We start from the raw sequence: 19,736 nt of genomic DNA on the forward strand, positions 1-19,736 counted from the left end.
TTTTTTTTTTCCTAATAAGGGGTGGTGCCTCCCCTTAAACAGCAACATTATTCTTTCACTTTTGAATTGTTGTTACATCCCCCCTCCCCTTTTCAATGTATAATTTCAGAATTGATGGCAATGTTAAATCACATTTCTAGGTACTGTTGCTAGCTTTATTTACGATTGCCAACCATCGTAAATAAAAAGTTGAACTTTTTAGGAGCCTAAGTTGAACATTTTAGGAGCACACTAGTACATCTCAATTAGTAGACGTGTGCTAACTTGAAAAATAATTTAGAAGCACGTCAATTTTTAGGAGCATATGCCCCCAAAATGGGGGCACAGTAGAGCCCTGCCTTTCCCGGCTATCGTTCAGGGAAACTCTCACATCAACGAGGCGGAGGCATCAGACAGTTCATAAAACTTAGTTTAGTTAAAAATAAAAATAAAAAGAGAGAGAGAGATGAAAAGTACAGTATGAGGAAGTGGAAATATATTTCATAATTAATTATATGCCAATATTAAATCAATTTGATGCTTTGAAGGTACAACAATTGCATTTCCAATGAATAGCCTATTAGGTTAGAAAATACGTTTGCTTGATTTAACGTGACTTCCGGTATAAACCACTCCCACTTCCGGTCTTCTATCCGCATACAGATACACAGAAAGATAATTTTGTTGGTCAGGGGTGTGACGTTTCAGCACACCCCTGGCTTGTACAAACATAGTTTGTGAAACAGACATTCGGCTGGGTTTGGAGATGCCAAATTAAAAATAAATAAATATTCTGTCTTTAAAAATTTTTTAAAAAACTATTGTGCCCATCATTATCTTTTCGGTAGATATGAAAAAATCAGAGGACCCAGCAGACCCTTGTGCAATCCAGAACTTTGCTCAAAATCCATCCTACTTTCACACTTTGTGCTCGAGCGGATTCCAAATGCACTATGACATAATTTTGCTGACTTATCTTTGACAATTGTTATTTCAATACCAAGAACATCACATTTCAACTCAAGGATTTTTGGAGAATATTCTTGTCATGTTTCCTTTGGAGACTGCACTTCCAAAAACACAAGGACAAACAAGAACTGTGAAACACCCAGTAAGTCACTCATGGTACTTTATCAAAGCCTTTTTTTAAGTCAAGATGTACAATATCATAACCCTGGTTTGAATAAAAACATCTGGTAGCTTTTCGAAAGTCCAGTAGGCTTGTATAAACCTGGTTGTCCCTTAAGCCAGGGGTGCACAACTTCAGTGTGTGTTTAATCCGTTTAATTTGGGTTTTGCTCAAACCAATTACCTAGGCCTAGTTTTCCAAACCACTGTACACACCAGTGCAAGATCACTCCTCTAACAGACCATAGTAAACTACAGTACACAGTCTGCAGCTGACCATTTTAAAGTGTCAGATCAAGATATGAGTGATCTAATTACATTAATAAGAGCAGAAGTTGCTTCAGCCCTCGTTGTACACCCCTACCTTAAGCCAGTCCCCAGGGCGGGACTGCAGCCTCTCCTGAGTTTCCTTTACAGTCTGCTCTGACCATCGCAAAGGACAATTTTCCATGCAGAAAACTCTAAACACTCATCAACGACAGAGTGGGAAAAAATGACCCTTTAATGGCGAATCAAAATAGTGAAACCGAATTATCGCACTGAAATTAATTACATGCCATAAACGCTGATATTTTAAAACTTCAAAACAGGTCAGCTATTGGATTAATACTGCTGCAATGTGCAAAAAGATGAATGTAATTCTTCAGTCGCTTACTGAGTGCTAGAAACGCCTTTGTGTCCTTAGCCACACTCCCTGAAATGTCTGGCTAGCATCTGCATTAGCAGTACAACTCCAAGCAGGGGGAAGAAATACTGCAAGACCGTCACAATACCCTTGATATCATTTTAATTTGAGAATAATAATAAGTCCTAAAAAAAACAAAACAAAAACAAAAAAAACACAACCTCGGGCAGAGCCGGTGCCGGCAGACACGGGTGGATTTCTCCGGCACGACGTCCAGACGAACCTGGCAGTTATCGTATCGCGAAACAACCCCCGGAAAGCTCGGCGGCACCGCCACCCACGCTCTTTTATGCACTTTTATTGATGTCGTTTGAAATAGGCAAATGTTTTCGCTAACGAATTGGGGGCCGGGTCACAGTTCAGTTGAAAGTGTCCGTTGCGGGTGAAGAAGGGGTGGGGTGGAGGGTGGGGTGGGGGTGGTGGAAGGGGATGGGCGGGGCTTCAGTTGGCCTTGGCGCGCAGCTGCGCCCTCTTGCCCGTGACGGCCTGGAAGCCGGTCTTGATGCTGGCGACGGAGCAGCGGGAGTGGCAGGTCTCGCACTGCAGGAAGTACAGGCGCGTGTCCTTCTGCAGGATGGTGTCCGGAGAGCGGCAGGTGTGACACGTCACGTACTCCTCTGCAAATAAAAAACACACGCAAGCGCATGAATACACTGCCTTATACATTCTGTACAACTTACCTGACAACCAAGTACAGACTTATCCTTTATGGAGTGTAAGTTTTAATCAGCTGTTTAAAACATTCATTTAAATGTCATCTTCCATGAGTCAGTTTTTAAAACTTTGAGGAGACAAAGTTTAAATGAACACTATTTAAAAAAAACACAGGGCCGATTTACTTGAAACAATTTAGGAAACACTGGGTAGCGCTGCTTTGGAATACAGCTTGTTTAATTTGTGTCAGCGAAGATAGCCAATACTGTTTCTTGCAATTTGGCCCAATTTTGATATCAGGCCTAGATTTTGCAAGTTTGAATCAATCACTTTTAGCTGACAGTGCTTTGTATGTTTGAGTAACTTGGCATTTTGTGCATCGAAAATATGTTTTTCTTCAGATAGACTAAACCACAACAGTCCGAATACTGAACCCTGTGGTACCCCTGCAAAAACAAAGCTGAAATCAGGGCCATCGTCCTGCTTAGCTCCCGGGGAAAGCAGGCCGGGCGGCCGCACTCACTGATGTATCTTCGCAGGACGTTCTCGATCTGTTTCTGCTGGAACCTCCCCTTGATCACCAGCTGGTTGTTCCCATCAATGGAGCCGCTGCAAAAAGGGGAGGGGTTTCGTTAAGCGCCAATCGGCGAGGCGGGAATTGCTTTCGCGTGTGCTCTTTAACCCCCAGAGGAAACGGAGGCGTCCATTAAGCTGTAACACCAAGGCGCGTGAGCCCTGGCCGCCATTTCAAACAGGCCAGCTGATGGTAATGAGATAACTACGGCCAGAGGGCGGCGGGTGCCCGTTTGGCGCCCCGGGAAAGCCCTTACCACGTCCCCAGCTCGGCTAACAGGAAGGCCAGGAGATGCTTGGGCTGGCGATGCAATCTGGAGACAGAAAAAATAAAAAAAATCAGGATGGAGTCAGCAAGTCAATCAAACAACAGAGACAATAGGCTACAATCACTCTGTAAGTCATAATCAAACAGAGATCATCGGGCATGAGCGTACTGTAGAGAGATCAGTGGTCGTGATCATGCGATAGAGAGATCAGTGGTCATGATCATGCGATAGAGAGATCAGTGGTCATGATTATGCGGTAGAGAGATCAGCGGTCATGAGCATGCTGTAGAGATCAGCGGTCATGAGCGCACAGTTACAGTTACGGTCTGAAAATCTGTATTTCATGATTAATGCCAGACGTGCACAGACGGCCTCCGTGGCTGAGGGGGGCGCTCACAGTTTGCAGATGTCTGTGAAGTTGACAAAGGAGGTCTTCTTGGTGCCGACTCTGACCACCTGTGGCGGCTTCATCACAAACTTCCTCTTCTCTCCGGCCACCATGTCGGGGTTCTTCTCCCTCATGATGTTGAAGACGCGATTCAGGAGCTGCGGAAGAGGGAAGAACATCAGCACTTCTCCAGCTACACCTTACTACACCTCAACACCAGCTTATCGTACACTTCAATACCTGCTTATGCAGTGTGCAGTGGGATGTTAAAATGATTATGACACAGACATGAAGGCCCCGTGGGGGCGAAGCTTCCTTATTGCAATGCCTCATTGTACATGTATGAGTATGTCACTGTGGGGGCGGAGTTACCTCATCATACGTGTAGTCCCTTTCTGTCCCCGCCCACGCCGGCCCTGATTGTGAGCTGAATGTGATGCCATCATTGTTTCTCCCGTCATCGTCCTCCAGGCCTGCAGGGGGCACAAGAGATTGCATGGGTCACCCTTGGGGCCACTCTTTCTATGGCAATCCACATATCTGCTCTTCATGCACATATTTACACACAACTGCCACTTCACTCGCAGATTAGACTGCAGAAAAGGGTTTCATGAGCAATAAATGAAGACAAAATTTCAGACGATGAAAATGACTGGGCTACTTAAACAAGAGCAGAAATGGAACAATATTGGCAAAGGATGAGGACACAACAGGAGCCAGGTTCCCCAGCCCTAAGCTTCGGCCTGGAGATACAGCCAACAACTGTCCTCAACTCATCATCTCCTCTCAAAGTCTTGAGTTTCTCGCCAACAAGGAATCAGTGAAGATGCAAAAGGCTCAATTTACTGGCTGCAATCCTGATTGAGTCCAGGTTAATGTCACTGGGGTCAGTCATAAACACGCACATGCACACGCGCACACACAACTTTCCTACAGCTGAATACAGGAGAGAATGTTCAGTAATGTCTTATGTCATTTCAGTGTACAGGTGAGTGCTCGTACCGTCATCCTTGTCCAGGATATCACCTTCTTTCTTGGATTTCTTCGTCTTGGCAGGCAGCAGAAGATCATCCTCTTCCAGAGGTTCCGATTGCTCCACCTCGATCTTGAGCTCCTGCAGATAGAGCAAAAGCACAGAATCAATGGCTGGGGACTCCCAAGTACAACCATCGTAGATGATGCAGACAAACAAACACCTCTGGCGCTCTGGGTACATGGGAGGATTCTCAGCATTGGCGACATTTCAGCGGTCAACGCTGGTGAGCACAAAATGGTCTCTGCCCCTTTAAGGGAACCGTGTGACCTGAAAAGAGTAACTACATTCTGATTGGCTGGCTTTCTGAATATACCGCAGTGTGGGGTCTCTCTGTACGCTGAGGGCCGACATTCTGCTTTTCACGACTAAGTTATGTTTCTGTCAGCTAGTTTCAAAGGCAGCACGTGCTCTGCTTTTGTTTTTTTTTTTAAACCCCACCTGACACGTAGAAAACATCGGAATGTATCAACAGACACTGACGGAAGCTTGACACAGAAAGGTTTGTCGTAGTCTTCAATTAAAAGTTATTGCTTTAAGCATGTTTGAGGCATCTTTTGGTGTGTAGAGCCTTCTTTTTTCTTTGATTCATTACTTTATTTGGCATTTACACACCAAATGTAAGTACTATTTATCTCTAAGGATTTTTTTTCCAGAATGTCTTAAGGCAATGACATGAAGCGGTGATTGAATAATAAGGCTTCCAGAAACAAAAATATATTGGTTGGGGGTAAACTGCAATCAACCAGGGTCCCTGTGCTTTTGGCCAATAACCTTACACTGAAAATACTTTCTAGTACAACAAATTGTTTTCCAGGAAAACTGGGCAAATTTCTAGTCAATTTTCTATGACTGGAAAACATCAAAAAATTCCAGGAAGCCCGATGTGACTGCCTTCTGCTAGAATGGAGTTTTTAACGAGACCAATATGCTGATGAGTTGATGTTATGTAATCCTTTGTATCTATGCACATAATTACACTGAAGTGGACTTGTGGCATACTGTTTGACATCTGCATTTAATCTTACAATTGAAATAAGTTCTTGGACACCTGTAACGTTCCTGGAAACTCAAGAGAATAATCGAAATGGAAAAGGCCATGGAGACTTTTTTGAAAAACGATGAATCAAATTATGCTAAAGTAAGACTAAAAGTTTTGTGTGTACTACTGGTAAGGCAACGTGAAAGTAAATCAGGATTTCAACAAAAATGTTTTAGGCGAGCCATCTATACATCTGTAAATACACACATTCTAAAATGGGCACGCCTGTCAAATTATCAAATAATCTGAGCCACATGTACGGTGCAGATATCAACGGGCCCCATCTAAGAACAGGCCCAACCCAAGCTGAATTCGCACACCCATGCACACTGTCCATGCCTTCTCTGCCACCTCAGAAGAGAGCGTGCTTCTTTAAAACCAAATGCATTTGATCAAAGTGCACAAAGAACATCTGTGCTTAACCTGGGCCAGGCTATCGGAGATGATTTATATTAATGTTTAAAGTTAAACACTACTAAAATGAGTCCTTTATAGGCCTCGGTTGTTTAGCAACAGCAGAGATCGTTCACTTACAGGAAAACTTCAAACACTGACATTATTTATACCAGCAACACAACTATGCACATCACATTCGTACTGCATGGGGGTTATGGTTGTATTAGCTATATCAGGGCTGTGGTTGTATTAGCTACATCAGGGCTATGGCTGTATTAGCTACATCAGGGCTATGGTTGTATTAGCTACATCAGGGCTATGGTTGTATTAGCTACATCAGGGCTATGGTTGTATTAGCTACATCAGGGCTATGGTTGTATTAGCTACATCAGGGCTATGGTTGTATTAGCTACATCAGGGCTATGGTTGTATTAGCTACATCAGGGCTGTGGTTGTATTAGCTACATCAGGGCTGTGGTTGTATTAGCTACATCAGGGCTATGGTTGTATTAGCTACATCAGGGCTATGGTTGTATTACCTACATCAGGGCTGTGGTTGTATTAGCTACATCAGGGCTGTGGTTGTATTAGCTACATCAGGGCTATGGTTGTATTAGCTACATCAGGGCTATGATTGTATAAGACCGGTTACAAAATCCCTTGCAGAACTGCCCCAGCCTAAGTACTGCCAAAAGTGCAAGACCACGTGACATCACAGCCCACCTTCATCCCTTCCTCCAGGTCATTGTCAAAGTTCTTCTTGGGTTTCTTTTTCTTTTTCTTCTGGTTGAAAAAGTTCAGGTCGTCCAGGTCATCTGTGGGCTCTGCACAAGCAATCACAAGACAAAGTGCCATTGTACCAAACTGCACTACAGCAACACTTCTCAAGCACCTCCATTAAAAAGTACGTCGGGTGTTACGGTACAGTAGACCCATGTAGTGATACTAACGCTAGATACACAGCGCATGCAACACTGCAGCTAATTAAACATGCTCATCTGTGCTGGCACAAAGATCTCTGCTCCTCTGATAGCACAGTACACCTGACGGCATTAAAATCAAGGGCAAAGGTCACCGAGCTGTTAGACTGTCTCTATAATAGAGTGTTACAGTTTGTAGTCCTAAAACCCGGAAGTAAATTTGAATTTTAGAGCCATGGCTTCCCTCGCCAGATTTCCAATGACTTTTTTTTCCCCCACAGGGGTTTAATTTTCTGCCAAAAATAAGGTCTGTGGTGAACCTAAGAGTTTCACATTTTGTTCTACAAGATAAATTACACACATTATTATCGCAACTGTGGATTTCAAAACGGTTATATGCTTTAAAAAAGTAAGTTTCTAACAAGTTGCATAATTGAAACTGCTGTACAACAACGGTTGCATTATGGCAACCGTCACTGTAGTTTCCATGCTAGCCCGCCTGCAGGCGACAACCATTGTAGTTTCAATACAGCAACTTGAAACTGGAAACATACTTTTTTAAAGCATAAGACAGCTTCAAAATTCACGGCTGAGATATTAATGGATGTAATTTATCTCTTAGAATAAAATGTGAATCTGTCCTTAGCACAAGTTAACCACAGACCTCATTTTCGGCAGAAAATGAAATCCCTACGGGGAAAGAAGCAATCATCTTCAGTGCGCTTCTGCATTAAAGGCCGACACACTTGCCTGTACACTCACACACAGACACACTCAGTCATTCACACTCACTCGCACACTCGGTCCACGTGCTTTTGGAGAGTAACCTGAAAGAGTAGAGTATCGACACTGACGCAAATTACTCAGACTCGATCACTCCGCAAACCCCACGAGACTCTGCACACGTTCTGCATCAATCCCCAACTCCACATGCAGCGCCTTCCCTTGCACCCGCCTGTGCAGCTCCACTAGTTCACCAGTAAAGCACTGTGAGGTGTGGTAAAGCGAATGACTCATAGCAAGTTACCGTGACAACGCTCCCTGGCAACGCAACCCTCAAATTCAAAATACGCACGTTGCCCTAGGCTAGGGGCGATTTTGCCTATTCCTGACTGGTAACGTACTGTATTTGTCTTTGGAGTGAGAGGCCCTGATTCAAATCCCACCTCAAGCAAATCTCTAATCTCGCCACACCTGGACGGTCAACAAACTTGCGGCTTCCTGCTGAAAAGGAAACGCAGATTTGCTGGGAGAGGGTTCTTTACCGCCCCGCCCCGCGCCGCGCCCAGCCCCTCACCTTTCCTCCGGCCCTCGTCCTCCTCCAGGTCCAGCTCTCTGTCCTCCCCCCCGTCGGGCTCCAGGTCCCTGGCCTCGGGCACCGGCGTTTCCTCGCTGGGCGCCTCCACCCCGTCCTCCTCCAGCATGAACGGCTTCTTCTTCTTCTTCTTCTTCCGGGTCATGGTGGGGTCGAAGATCATCTGCAGAGGAGAGCGGAACAGCCAAGTGAGCAGAGATTACATGCTTTACGTGCTGAGAAACTGCAAAAACAGGCAGCTAATCATACACAATGTCTATTCAAATAATAATTATAAGCTTTATAAAGAGCATCTCACACAGGCGTTAAAAACACCTTCCACAAAAATCAATATAATTAAAGGTATAGTCCAGTGCAGTGGTTCTCAAACTCAGTCCTGGGAACCCACTTTGTATGCTGGTTTTTGTCAAAGCCAATCTCTAGATCAATTAAAGTTCTGCCATAATTGTGTGGGTAAACGTATTTTAACACAATGCAGGTTTGGCTTGTTGCCGCTTGCTGTCAGTAAAAGTTCACTTAGCGCAGATGATTACAGGTTTAAACACTCTCGGGAAATGGGACCCAACTGATTTGATCCATCAGTCTGTCACTGAATCAATTAAAAGTGGAGACTCTTTCCATTGGAACTATTTGCTATGTAGTACATACAGCACAGTAAACGACAGCAAAAGTTGGTCTGACGGACTGAAATTCCTGGGATGTGAATACGGGACATTTATTGTTTTAGGGCATAGCCATTTCTGCCATAATGTGGGTTCAAGAGAGTAAAAAGTCCTTCAGTAAACTGTAAAAATGTCTAATTAAGAACCATTAGCAGCTTGTTACAACAAAGAGCTGGTTCCTATGGTTGGAACAACCAAGCATACACAGTGGGGTCCCCAGGACCAGGGTGGAGACTCACTGCTCTGAAAGAAATTAAAATGAAACAGGTCATACGATAAAAGCAACATGAACGATGAAAAATAATGATCACGTAGAGTAAAAGGTTATTTAAGAAGATGAGTTCTTCAAAGGGATTTAATAGTAAAGACTGACTGTGAAGCCCTGACACATTCTGGTAAAGAATTCCACAGTGCGGGGGCCTGGGCAGAAGAAGCCTGAGCACCCAACACAAAGGAAATCCTTTTCTGAAGATCTAAGGATCCATTTCAGCCAATAGGGTTTCATTCAGGAGACACGTTTCATTCATTCATTTCCTTTTAGACTTAAGTATACAGAATTATGATTGTCGAATAATGAAGAGATGAGTGTGTGAATACCATTTTGTGAATCTGACATTATAAGAAAGATCCAATTCTATAAAAATGTATTTGATGTTAGTTGCATACTCAAAACCCACCTTTGAATTAAAGATACCAGATTAGTTTTCTCACACTATGTTGGGGATTAACACCGTTTGTATTGATATTCTCAGAACTATTCTATGATGGAAATAATCCTTACTGTCAGTTTAAGGACCAAAAACAAGTCACAGGAAACATTTTATACATAGCTACCAATACGCACTTGCTAAAACACTAGCTTTAGGACATTACAAATTCAGCTAACATTAGCTAATTTGTTAGCTAACCACACAGAATTGCTGGATGACAAGCACACCCAAGAAAATAACGTTAGATATGCAGCTAGGCTAGCCAGCCAGTCAGTTATCTCTGCTTAGCAACAGTTAGGACAGACATGTTATCATTGATTACTGGGCATCTATAAACTTCCTGACGGGTACATTAAATATTAAGGCAGCTAGCTTCAAACAAACAGGCAGTATTGCAGAAGCTAGCTAGGATAGTAGCGCAGCACTGCGAGCCACACGCCAGTTACCGCCGGACACATGGGCACTACGCCGCATCGTTTCAACAAGGCCTCACTGTTCACACTGGAAACAGAACACGGAGCTCACCTCGTCTCCAGACATTGTTGCTGAAAGCGTTTCAAACTCTTCTTCCTTTAGAGTCTACAGTGAAATAAAACGTTATATACGTTTTGCGGTTTAGTTTTCAACCTTCCTTTTTAGCGACTTCTTGCATCAGCTTCAGCTACCAGAGCGACAAACGCAGCGCGAGAGTCCGGGTTTCAGCTGCGCATGCGCAAGTAATGAAGGCTTATGGTTCTTGTAGTTTTTCTTTTGAGTACACAGTTTGAGTAATAATAATAATAATAATAATACGGATACAAATGATTATTATTAATAACAATAATAATATTTATTATTATTATTATTATTATTAGTAGTAGTAGTAGTAGTAGTAGTACTAGTCGTCGTCGTTATAAAACCAGCGGATAATAATACAACAACTCAGCAAGCAGCGTAAACCTATATTATTATTATTATTATTATTATTATTATTATTATTATTATTATTATTATTATTTAATAGCCTGCACCCACCAAATAGTATAATCGATAAATGTACATCGCTTTATGGAGAAACATACCATCGCTATAAGGAACTAACTTTGTTCCAAGTGCTAGGCAAGGTGAAGGAAGCATTGCTATTAACACCAGTCAATTCGTCACTTCATGTTTGTACGGTAGGCTACTCTTGCATTTTGGCAATTACTAAGACCGCATTAATGGATCAATGGTACAGGATTATCCATCTTTATCGTTTGACTCGTAGGTTTCCTCTGCTTGTTGATGTGTGCTATTATTCACTGGTTTTACTTCTCTCCCAGCTTGAAAAATCCAGTTGAATGAATTAGCCCGTCCCCATCGCTGCGATGTCCGCTCCTCTGCAAACATGGAAGATAGCAGCACAAGCCCACGCAATCAATTGCTTCTTTTAACGTTCAGGTATTGAACAGCGCATCCATTGTCGTGTGCAGCTATCGCAGACACACTACAGCACGACCTGTCTACTGCCCTTGAAAAGACAGCTACCTTAAGGCATCTTGAAGCGTGTTCGCTGGGACCACCATCAGAAATCAATTCGCCTGCTGGAAAACTTCGCTCCTTTCCGAATTGCGAGACAGAACACTCTGCCAAAACGACCTGTATTTATCGCCAAGATGTCGGCATATACAAACGGACACAGCCTTATTCAGAACTACTGAAAATTGCCAAAGTAAGGAAAAGTCTATAGGATCCATGTCCGTCTACAGAGTATAAACTAACTATTAATTCAAAGTGTCATCACTATGCATTCCGTGCGTTACTCGACACATCTACATTAAGGACATGGTTTGTTATTTGTATGGGTGCACCAATCAGACTCTCGTTTATAGGCTCATATAACATGAATTGTTGTAGGCTAGTTTCTTGTAGTTCAAAAATGTGCCAGTTTTAAATGTAGTCTACATTATAAATGTAAAGAATCAATAGTCTCAATCTTGGCAATAATTCATTTCTCATTGTTATGTGGAAATAGGCCTACATGTTGGTTTGTTGAATTTAGATATCGTACGAATACTTAAACCACAATTAGCCAGTCCTGGTAGCCTATTCGTTTGCATGGTGTGTGTATATATATATATATATATATATATATATATATATATATATATATACAACATGCTTAAGAAACTGCAAACCAATCACTGGTCAGATAAGCCAGCCTATAGATAAAAAGGCTAATAGCACATTTAATGTCAGAAATGAATTAAAAATGTAAAATAAAAGGTCATTTCTACTGCTTAAATGAAGTGAAATAATATTTTACTGACCTATGTAGTTTTTATCAGTTATCTGGCTCTTTTGAAGAATTGACTTTGAGGAACTATAAAAATGCAGTCATTCCGTGCCATTTGCATTATTTTAGCCTGTTAGCCTATTTAAATCTCTTTCCTTCACATTTCTGTTCTGTACGGGTCAGGGAGACTCATAAAATTAGACAGGAGCTCATTTCCCCACAGAAGAGAAAACTGCACAATTAAAACCTTAGGGTGACAGAGCCCCCTTACTGACGTATGCTTTGGAAAAGGTATATACTGCCGTATATCATGGTAAATGGTAAATGTATAAATCTTTTTGGAGGATGTAATTGTAAATAGATTTCACAGCAATGCATTTCCAAATATAAACTTCATTATCTAAAAGTGCCAAAAATGTGCATGTTTAGAGAAACAGTGGGATTTACTCTTGGTCCGTATGTGACCAAAACCAAAAGCACTACTTTGCACTGGGATGCAACAAAATGTTTTAGTCAACTGTGAGTTGACTGTACTTCGCATGATAAATACCATGGCAATCAACACTGCTATATGAGTGTAAAATTTGATATATATTTTTTAAAAATTGTGAATTGAGTATTCATGTTAATAAAATGGTCCCCCATGGAAACACTGACATGTTTAATTGGGCAACATTATGCACTTAATGTTCACTCTTAACCCCCTCTTCACTCTTAATGAAGAAAGGGGTATAAATAGATTTTTTTTTATGTGTGTGTGTGTGTGCGTGTGTGTGTCTGACTTTAGAAAATTAAGAGCACAATGTCTGTTTGAATTTATTGTGATGCCCCCCAACCCCCCTTAGGACCCCCGGAGAGCAGCGGGATTCTGAATTCTCAGACATGTGGCTCCTGGAGTAAGCCTCCAGCTTCCGCTTGCTCTTCTGATGGCCGACTCCGCTCTCCCTCAGCGGCAGGATCTCCACAGGCTTCCGGCCTTTCACAGATTCATGCGCTGAGCCGAGGGACCCGGAGGAATCGATCAAAAGAAGCTGCGGCCCAGCGGAGGGAACCGTCTGTGAATGTCACACTGAGCCGCTCTGCCTCCACACCCAGCTGTCTCCGAGGAGCTAAACCAAGGCAATGTCAAATCACGATGTACTTATGATAACACATACACAGGGAACATACAGAATGATCTTTAATTGGTTATGAAAATTATAAACTGAAACCTTCTGAAGGTAAGCTAAAAAGGTAGTTGTTGAACTTGTGCATAGCACTGTGTATAAATAATAAACATAATAATAATAAATAAATAATAATAATAACAATAACAATAATACATAAATAATAATAATAACAATAAACATTATTATTATTATTATTATTTTTATTATATAGGGTACATCTTAAAAATTTTCACAGAGCATAAAAGTGAAATAAAAGGTAAAAGTATACAGAACTTAAATGTGAGTGTCAAAGAATATGGAGTGAAAATATTTTAGGTTAAATCTAGGAAATGTAAAGTATTTAATTCAATCTACAGTTGCAATTAAATTATTATTTTTTGGACATGTGACAATAATACGTTATCTATCTTGTAACCAAGTATTTGTACACATGTAACAATGTAACCAGGCTAATATGTATGCACATGTAACAGTGTAACCAGGCTAGTATTTCTGCATCTGAACAATGTAACCAAGCTAATATTTATGTATCTGTAACAGAGTAACCTAGCTGATATTTATGTATCTGCAATAGAGTAACCAAGCTAATATTTATTCATCTGACCAATGTAACCAAGCTAATATTTATGTATCTGCAACAGAGTAACCAAGCTAATATTTCTGTATCTGCAACAATGTAACCAAGCTAATATTTATGCATTTGCAGCAATGTAACCAAGCTAATATTTATGCATCTGCAGCAATGTAACCAACCTAACATTTTTGCAATAGGCCAATTTTCAGAAATTCATCACAAATTCTAGGATAGAAGCAATTGTTTCCATTACCAAGATCCAAATAACATTATTTTCTTTAAAACGTTTAAACTTAAAACTAAAATGATTTCACCGACTAAGATCTTTCTGGACATAAGTATGATTTAAATTCCTGTGGTTCACAGAGTTTATGTTGGCATGCCGTAATGTGGAGAGGCTGATTAAGACTCATGCGCAGTTCTGCCTGCTGTGGCTGTAATATACGGGTTGCTCAGTGCCGTGGACCTCTGCAACATGTGAGCATTCAGTTTTCTCTTACCTGCAGGTACAAATGTTAATGCCAAAAATTAAAAATACGTAAGTCAAAGATGTATGCACGTATAGAGAACATGTTCTAAAACGCTGAGCCAAAACACTTGCTAGCTCAGTGAATATGGCATGAGAAGAATGGAGCTTTGTTTAATTATAGACTCATGGTACCTTAAGTGTATGTAGCAAATATATTATTTATATTACATAATTCATATTTATTTCTGTTTGAGATAACCCAGTGCCAAAAACAGGATAATTTGTATGTTGCATAAATGTCACAGAGACATGTAGGAGAAATCTACATTAAAATAGTTTTTTTTTCCTTCAGGAGGAAATTAATTTTACATGTTCAAAAACACAGTCCAGTCTATTAACAGAACCCACCATGAAAATATGTATCTGGTCTATTTATTCAAAAAGTCAAAGTAAGGAAGGGCATTAACCACAGGTTTTGGAAATGATGACTAATCCTCACTTTTATTTTTTTGTCGGTATTTTCTCAACAAACAGCCCGTAAAATTTAAAGCTACTCCTTGTGTCAACAAAATTATTTCATTTTATTTCTCCAGTGAATTTGCTGAATCGTAGGTGAGACCCATTACTCCTGTTACTTTTGAAAATGTGATAACTTGCAAATCCTACATTGGAACCTGTGAAATGGAGTGTGACAAAAAAGAAATAGCAAAATACATTTACCCTTCAAACATATATAAATACATCAGGCATTTATGATTGTCATTCACTACAAATAAAATTAATTCCACAACAAAATAAATTACTTTTTGAATGTAATAAGAGTGAACCCTCTAGTTAAACAAGTAATATAAAGAACTGGTTCAAAAGTGACAAAAACAATGATAAAATGAGTGAAATGAAAGAACGATGATAAAATTGAAATTACTGAAATAATTGCAGATATGCTAAAAAATGTGAACACCAGCAGGTCCTTTTGTGAATTCAATATTTATTCACCCTGCATTATAAATACATTCTTGAAAAATTCATAAATCATGTAAACCATACTTTTTAAAGGTTTTGTAATATGTTTCAACCATTAATCTCAGAGCATTTCACAAGTATATATACAAGGAAATATTTTGGCCAGTGAGAAGACGAAAAGACATTATGTTCAATATTCAATTTCCATATAATAATTTCATTCTTAAAAAATAAATAACACAAATGCATAAACATATTTATTGGTATTAAATAATAATACTAATAATAATAATAATAATAATAATACTAATAATAATAATAATAATCATCATCATCATCATCATCATCCTCATTAGTACTGAACCCAAGCAAGGGCTAGGCTAGTTAGTATTGAAGCTAATCAGGGCTGGGCTTGGTTAGTACTGAAGCTAGTAATTATTGCTATTATACGTTTTAGTTTGACAGATAGTTTTGCACCGCACTTCTGAGAGATATGCTGTGTCAAGGTGAGAGCATGCTTTGCGAATATTGGACAGACTCAGAATTTCATCCTGAGCCAATGCAGAATCAATATTATTCCAGGTCAAACCAAACTGGATTCTCCCTTTCAGGGAGAGAGAAATGAGCATCTCTGTCCCAATCTGTTTTGATTTTCTTTAAAATGTTATTGTAATTTTTCTGGGTATATATCGATGCCAAAATAATTGAATGATGTGAATATCCATTGGCTGTGGTTGAAATCTCTGCAGTTGCTGCACTGCATGGTTTTAGTGCTGAATTTCTAAAACCTGCAGAAGTGATTGAGCTGCCTTCTCTCTATATGTAATGGTGTTTGATCAGAGGTGGCATTTTGTGTGCAAACCTGTCTAACTGTCTATTTGCACTGACTAGTGCTTCAATTGATAAATAAAAGTGTCAGATGAGGACTTTTCAAATGAATAACCTTTATGACCCCCTCAGAACTATACCAGTGTGATAAAGTCATCGTCATCAATCCCTCTCTTGAACCCAGGTATTCAAGCGTGGACCATAAAATGAGGCCATTCCCGACATAGAAAGGCGTTCTCAGTGAGAGAACCACAGGTTAAATGTCAGAGATGCTTAGTGATCTGAGACGTCTGAGGCAATTATCCAAGACATCGATTTTTAATAAAAATGTGCACCCTCTTGACATCACGGCCAGTGGAGACAGATTTAAGCTGGTTGCAGTGAGAAGGCCAATTTAAAAAAGAAATTCTGTGAACATTCATCTCAATTCAAGGTTCAGCTCCACTGAGAAGAAACAGAGAGGGGGAAAATATATTTGGAAATAAAAAGGCAAGACCATTGTTTTCCTTTTAACTTTCTGGCCATTGCATTGGTAGTTCAAATAATGCAACGTATTGATAATATTAATTTCAATAATTTGTACATTTAACAGTAATCTACTTAATCTAGAAAATGCTTGTCTACACAAGCCATTATATTGACAAGAAAATAGCTTGGCATGCTTTAGTTCTATGTATAGTAAACAGTTAAATTTGAGTCAATGAATTTAGATTGACTGTGACAAAATCATACAATGATAATTAATCAAATCTTTGCTTGTAGAACACTTTTCTTACACTGCACAAGTGCTTTACACAGAAAAAGTATTGCAAAATAAGAGCAAAAGCTGAATACAGAAAATAAACATTGAATGAAACAATGATATAAGGAAAATACTTACATAGGACTGAAAGCAAGTTTTAAAAGGTAGTTTTTTTTATTGGTTTTTAAATAACACTTAAAAAAGAAGGTTGATAAAAATCTGGCAAATGATTCTGTAAAAGCAGAGACGTTGACGTGAATACTTTTTCCCCCCTGGTTTAAGCAGTGACAGGGGGGAGGTCTTTTGTTGAGGATTTAAAGCAGTGAGATAGGCTGTGTGTTTTTAAGAGATCAGCGCTATATTCTGCAACAAGACCAAGCCTTGCCTTAAAAGTGAAAATAACGTTTTAAAACCAAATCTAAAAGAAACTGGAAGCCAGTGTAGTGAAACCAGGAGGGGCGTTATATGAGATGTCTTATTTACTTTAGTGAGAAAATAATAATGCATAAAATAGATAAACATAAACACAATCTAATCTTTCAGAAAGTGTCTATTCACCATAGAGGGAGTTGATGGACAGTGACATTAATCAGTGAAATAGGGTCAGCCGTCTTATGAGGAAGTTAATTCTTTCAATGGTATACCATTAACACACAAACCACTTCAGTAAATTAGCTGGAAACACATTCACTAACTTGCTAAACTGTAAATTTCCTATTTAATTTACATAAAAATTTAGCGTTTATGATCAGTAACATTTTTGAAAAAGGCCATGGTGCAGAACACACTTACAGGAATGTTAATCTCTCTGACCTGACCTGTAGGTGAACTCTCAGGCTCAAAGATTATGGGTCTGCCCTGCTCAGTTCTGCAGGACTATATGAACAAAAGACACATTTCACGTTGTTGACACATTGCTGTTCTAATAATACGGCAGATACAGGAAAGAAGTATTCAAATATGACTTTGTGTAATGGAAACAATTGCTTCTATCCTAGCCTAACGCAGGAAGGTAAAAGCTGTGTGGAAATAAGTCGTGCATAAAATGTGCAGGTTCTGGTGCAGTTTGGTTATCTATGAGAAGCTAGCGCAAATAGCATATAGCAGGAGTCTAAGGTATTTGAGAAATAAAACTGAACAATATCCTGTGAAAGTTTGACAGACAGGAAATGGAGTGGCCACTGACGGAGCATCAGAGTGTCAGAGTATCAGTCACTGCAGGAAGAGGAGCACTGACAGTGTCAGAGTATCAGTCACTGCAGGACGAGGAACACTGACAGTGTCAGAGTATCAGTCACTGCAGGTAGAGGAGCACTGACAGAGCATCAGAGTATCAGTCACTGCAGGTAGAGGAGCACTGACAGAGCATCGGAATATCAGTCACTGCAGGAAGAGGAGCACTGACAGTGTCAGAGTATCAGTCACTGCAGGTAGAGGAGCACTGACAGAGCATCGGAATATCAGTCACTGCAGGAAGAGGAGCACTGACAGTGTCAGAGTATCAGTCACTGCAGGAAGATGAGCACTGACAGTGTCAGAGTATCAGTCACTGCAGGAAGAGGAGCACTGACAGAGCATCAGAGTATCAGTCACTGCAGGAAGATGAGCACTGACAGAGCGTCAGAGTATCAGTCACTGCAGGTAGAGGAGCACTGACAGAGCATCAGAATATCAGTCACTGCAGGTAGAGGAACACTGACACAGAGTCAGAGAGGCCACTGACACTGGCTGCTAGGAGTGAAGGCCATAGAAATCCCTCAGCCAATAATGACCAGATCAGTTGGGTTTCATCTATAAACCCAAACTCATGTCTGAAATGTGATCTTATCATATTGGAGTACTAAACACACATACACACACACACACACACACATACACATAGACGCCAACACACAGATACACGAACACACGTACGTATATACCCACACAAATACGCATACAAACACACATACGTATACTTGGGTACCGACATGTATGCACACACACCCATACACATACATGCACGCACACACATGCATGGACTCATTCATGTGTAATTTAAAAACTCTTTTTTTTCATAAGCCAGACTTACATGTACTGTTTCTGTGTTGAATCAGCCTAACGTGATCAAAATTGGATGTAAAAAGAGGTGTCCAATCCAGTTATTAGTATCCTAACCTTCAAAGCAGAAATGTGTGCGAGAATGACAAAGAGAAACTTGAAAGTTGTTTTTCGATGCTTTGAGAGCTATTATGCTTTCTGTGGGCAAAATAAAATATGTTTATGTTTTTCTCCTAAGTATGGTAATTTCCCATATTTTGTAACACAATCGTAAAATTGGTTTTGAAACAAAATCCCCGACATAACGGAAAGAATATTCTTTCAAGTACGACAAGACTACATAATAGTCACCTATTCTCTTAAAATGGAAACACATGTAGATTACTTCATGTCAGTTTTAGAAGTGCAAAACACGCTCTCTCTGCAATGGGAATATTTGTGTACTTGTGCCAGCATTCTGTTGGAGAAATTAATGTGAACCAGTATTTTTGTAAACAAATAAATAGTTGCAAAATCATTTTCTGTCTGGTCTCAAATCAGAGAAGGATGAAGTTAGCATTACGCTTTGGGCTTCCCTCAAACAGTACTAATAAACCCCATTATTATATACCTCAAAAAGCAAAGCTTTTCTTAGCTTTCTGAAATTATGTTGAGGATTTTTGAAAAACAGTTTTAAATGGCTTTAAATGTACACATTCAATTATAAAAGTACCTTTTCATTTTCTTACACATTTTACAATTTAAAAAGTTTTTTTCAGCCCATCACAATCCAGACTGTATTTCACATGGATATCTGAGTTGCCTGAGTAAAGCAATCAAGACAACAGCAGTAAACCAGCTGTACTTCATCATAAAAAGAACTTCTTGAAAATGTGAAAATGAGTGGATAGATATTCCAACTCCTAGGTGATTCCTCCCATTGTGTCAATAACACATTTTTACC

At 40.0% G+C, this 19,736-nt stretch overlaps 1 protein-coding gene and 1 long non-coding RNA gene across 2 annotated transcripts; one reads left to right on the forward strand and one right to left on the reverse strand.

Moving 5' to 3' along the window:
- Positions 1 to 1,877: 1,877 nt before the first annotated feature.
- Positions 1,878 to 10,473, reverse strand: eif2s2 (eukaryotic translation initiation factor 2, subunit 2 beta). The gene is made up of 9 exons (XM_064304814.1): positions 10,280 to 10,473; positions 8,365 to 8,545; positions 6,871 to 6,971; positions 4,679 to 4,790; positions 4,049 to 4,149; positions 3,686 to 3,834; positions 3,277 to 3,333; positions 2,970 to 3,055; positions 1,878 to 2,409 (listed from the first exon to the last, which is right to left on the reverse strand). The coding sequence occupies exons 1-9, from the start codon at positions 10,292 to 10,294 to the stop codon at positions 2,234 to 2,236; spliced, it is 978 nt and encodes a 325-aa protein (XP_064160884.1). The 5' UTR covers positions 10,295 to 10,473; the 3' UTR covers positions 1,878 to 2,233.
- Positions 10,474 to 10,734: 261 nt separating this feature from the next.
- LOC135237565 (uncharacterized) lies at positions 10,735 to 19,237 on the forward strand. Its single transcript, XR_010324868.1, has 3 exons — positions 10,735 to 10,911; positions 11,056 to 11,173; positions 12,854 to 19,237. It is a non-coding gene; the product is annotated as an uncharacterized LOC135237565 (long non-coding RNA).
- Positions 19,238 to 19,736: the final 499 nt, after the last annotated feature.

This window comes from Anguilla rostrata, chromosome 13 (genome assembly GCF_018555375.3).
Source record: "Anguilla rostrata isolate EN2019 chromosome 13, ASM1855537v3, whole genome shotgun sequence".
Classification (NCBI taxonomy): Eukaryota; Metazoa; Chordata; class Actinopteri; order Anguilliformes; family Anguillidae; genus Anguilla; species Anguilla rostrata.

What these genes read in the sequence shown, in the direction of transcription:
- eif2s2 (XM_064304814.1), bottom strand. An exon ending in GGACGAGGGCCGGAGGAAAG is followed by an intron (nt 6,972 to 8,364) that starts GTGAGGGGCTGG and finishes TTGCTTGTGCAG; the next exon opens with AGCCCACAGATGACCTGGAC. An exon ending in TTCACAGACATCTGCAAACT is followed by an intron (nt 3,334 to 3,685) that starts GTGAGCGCCCCC and finishes TTCTGTCTCCAG; the next exon opens with ATTGCATCGCCAGCCCAAGC.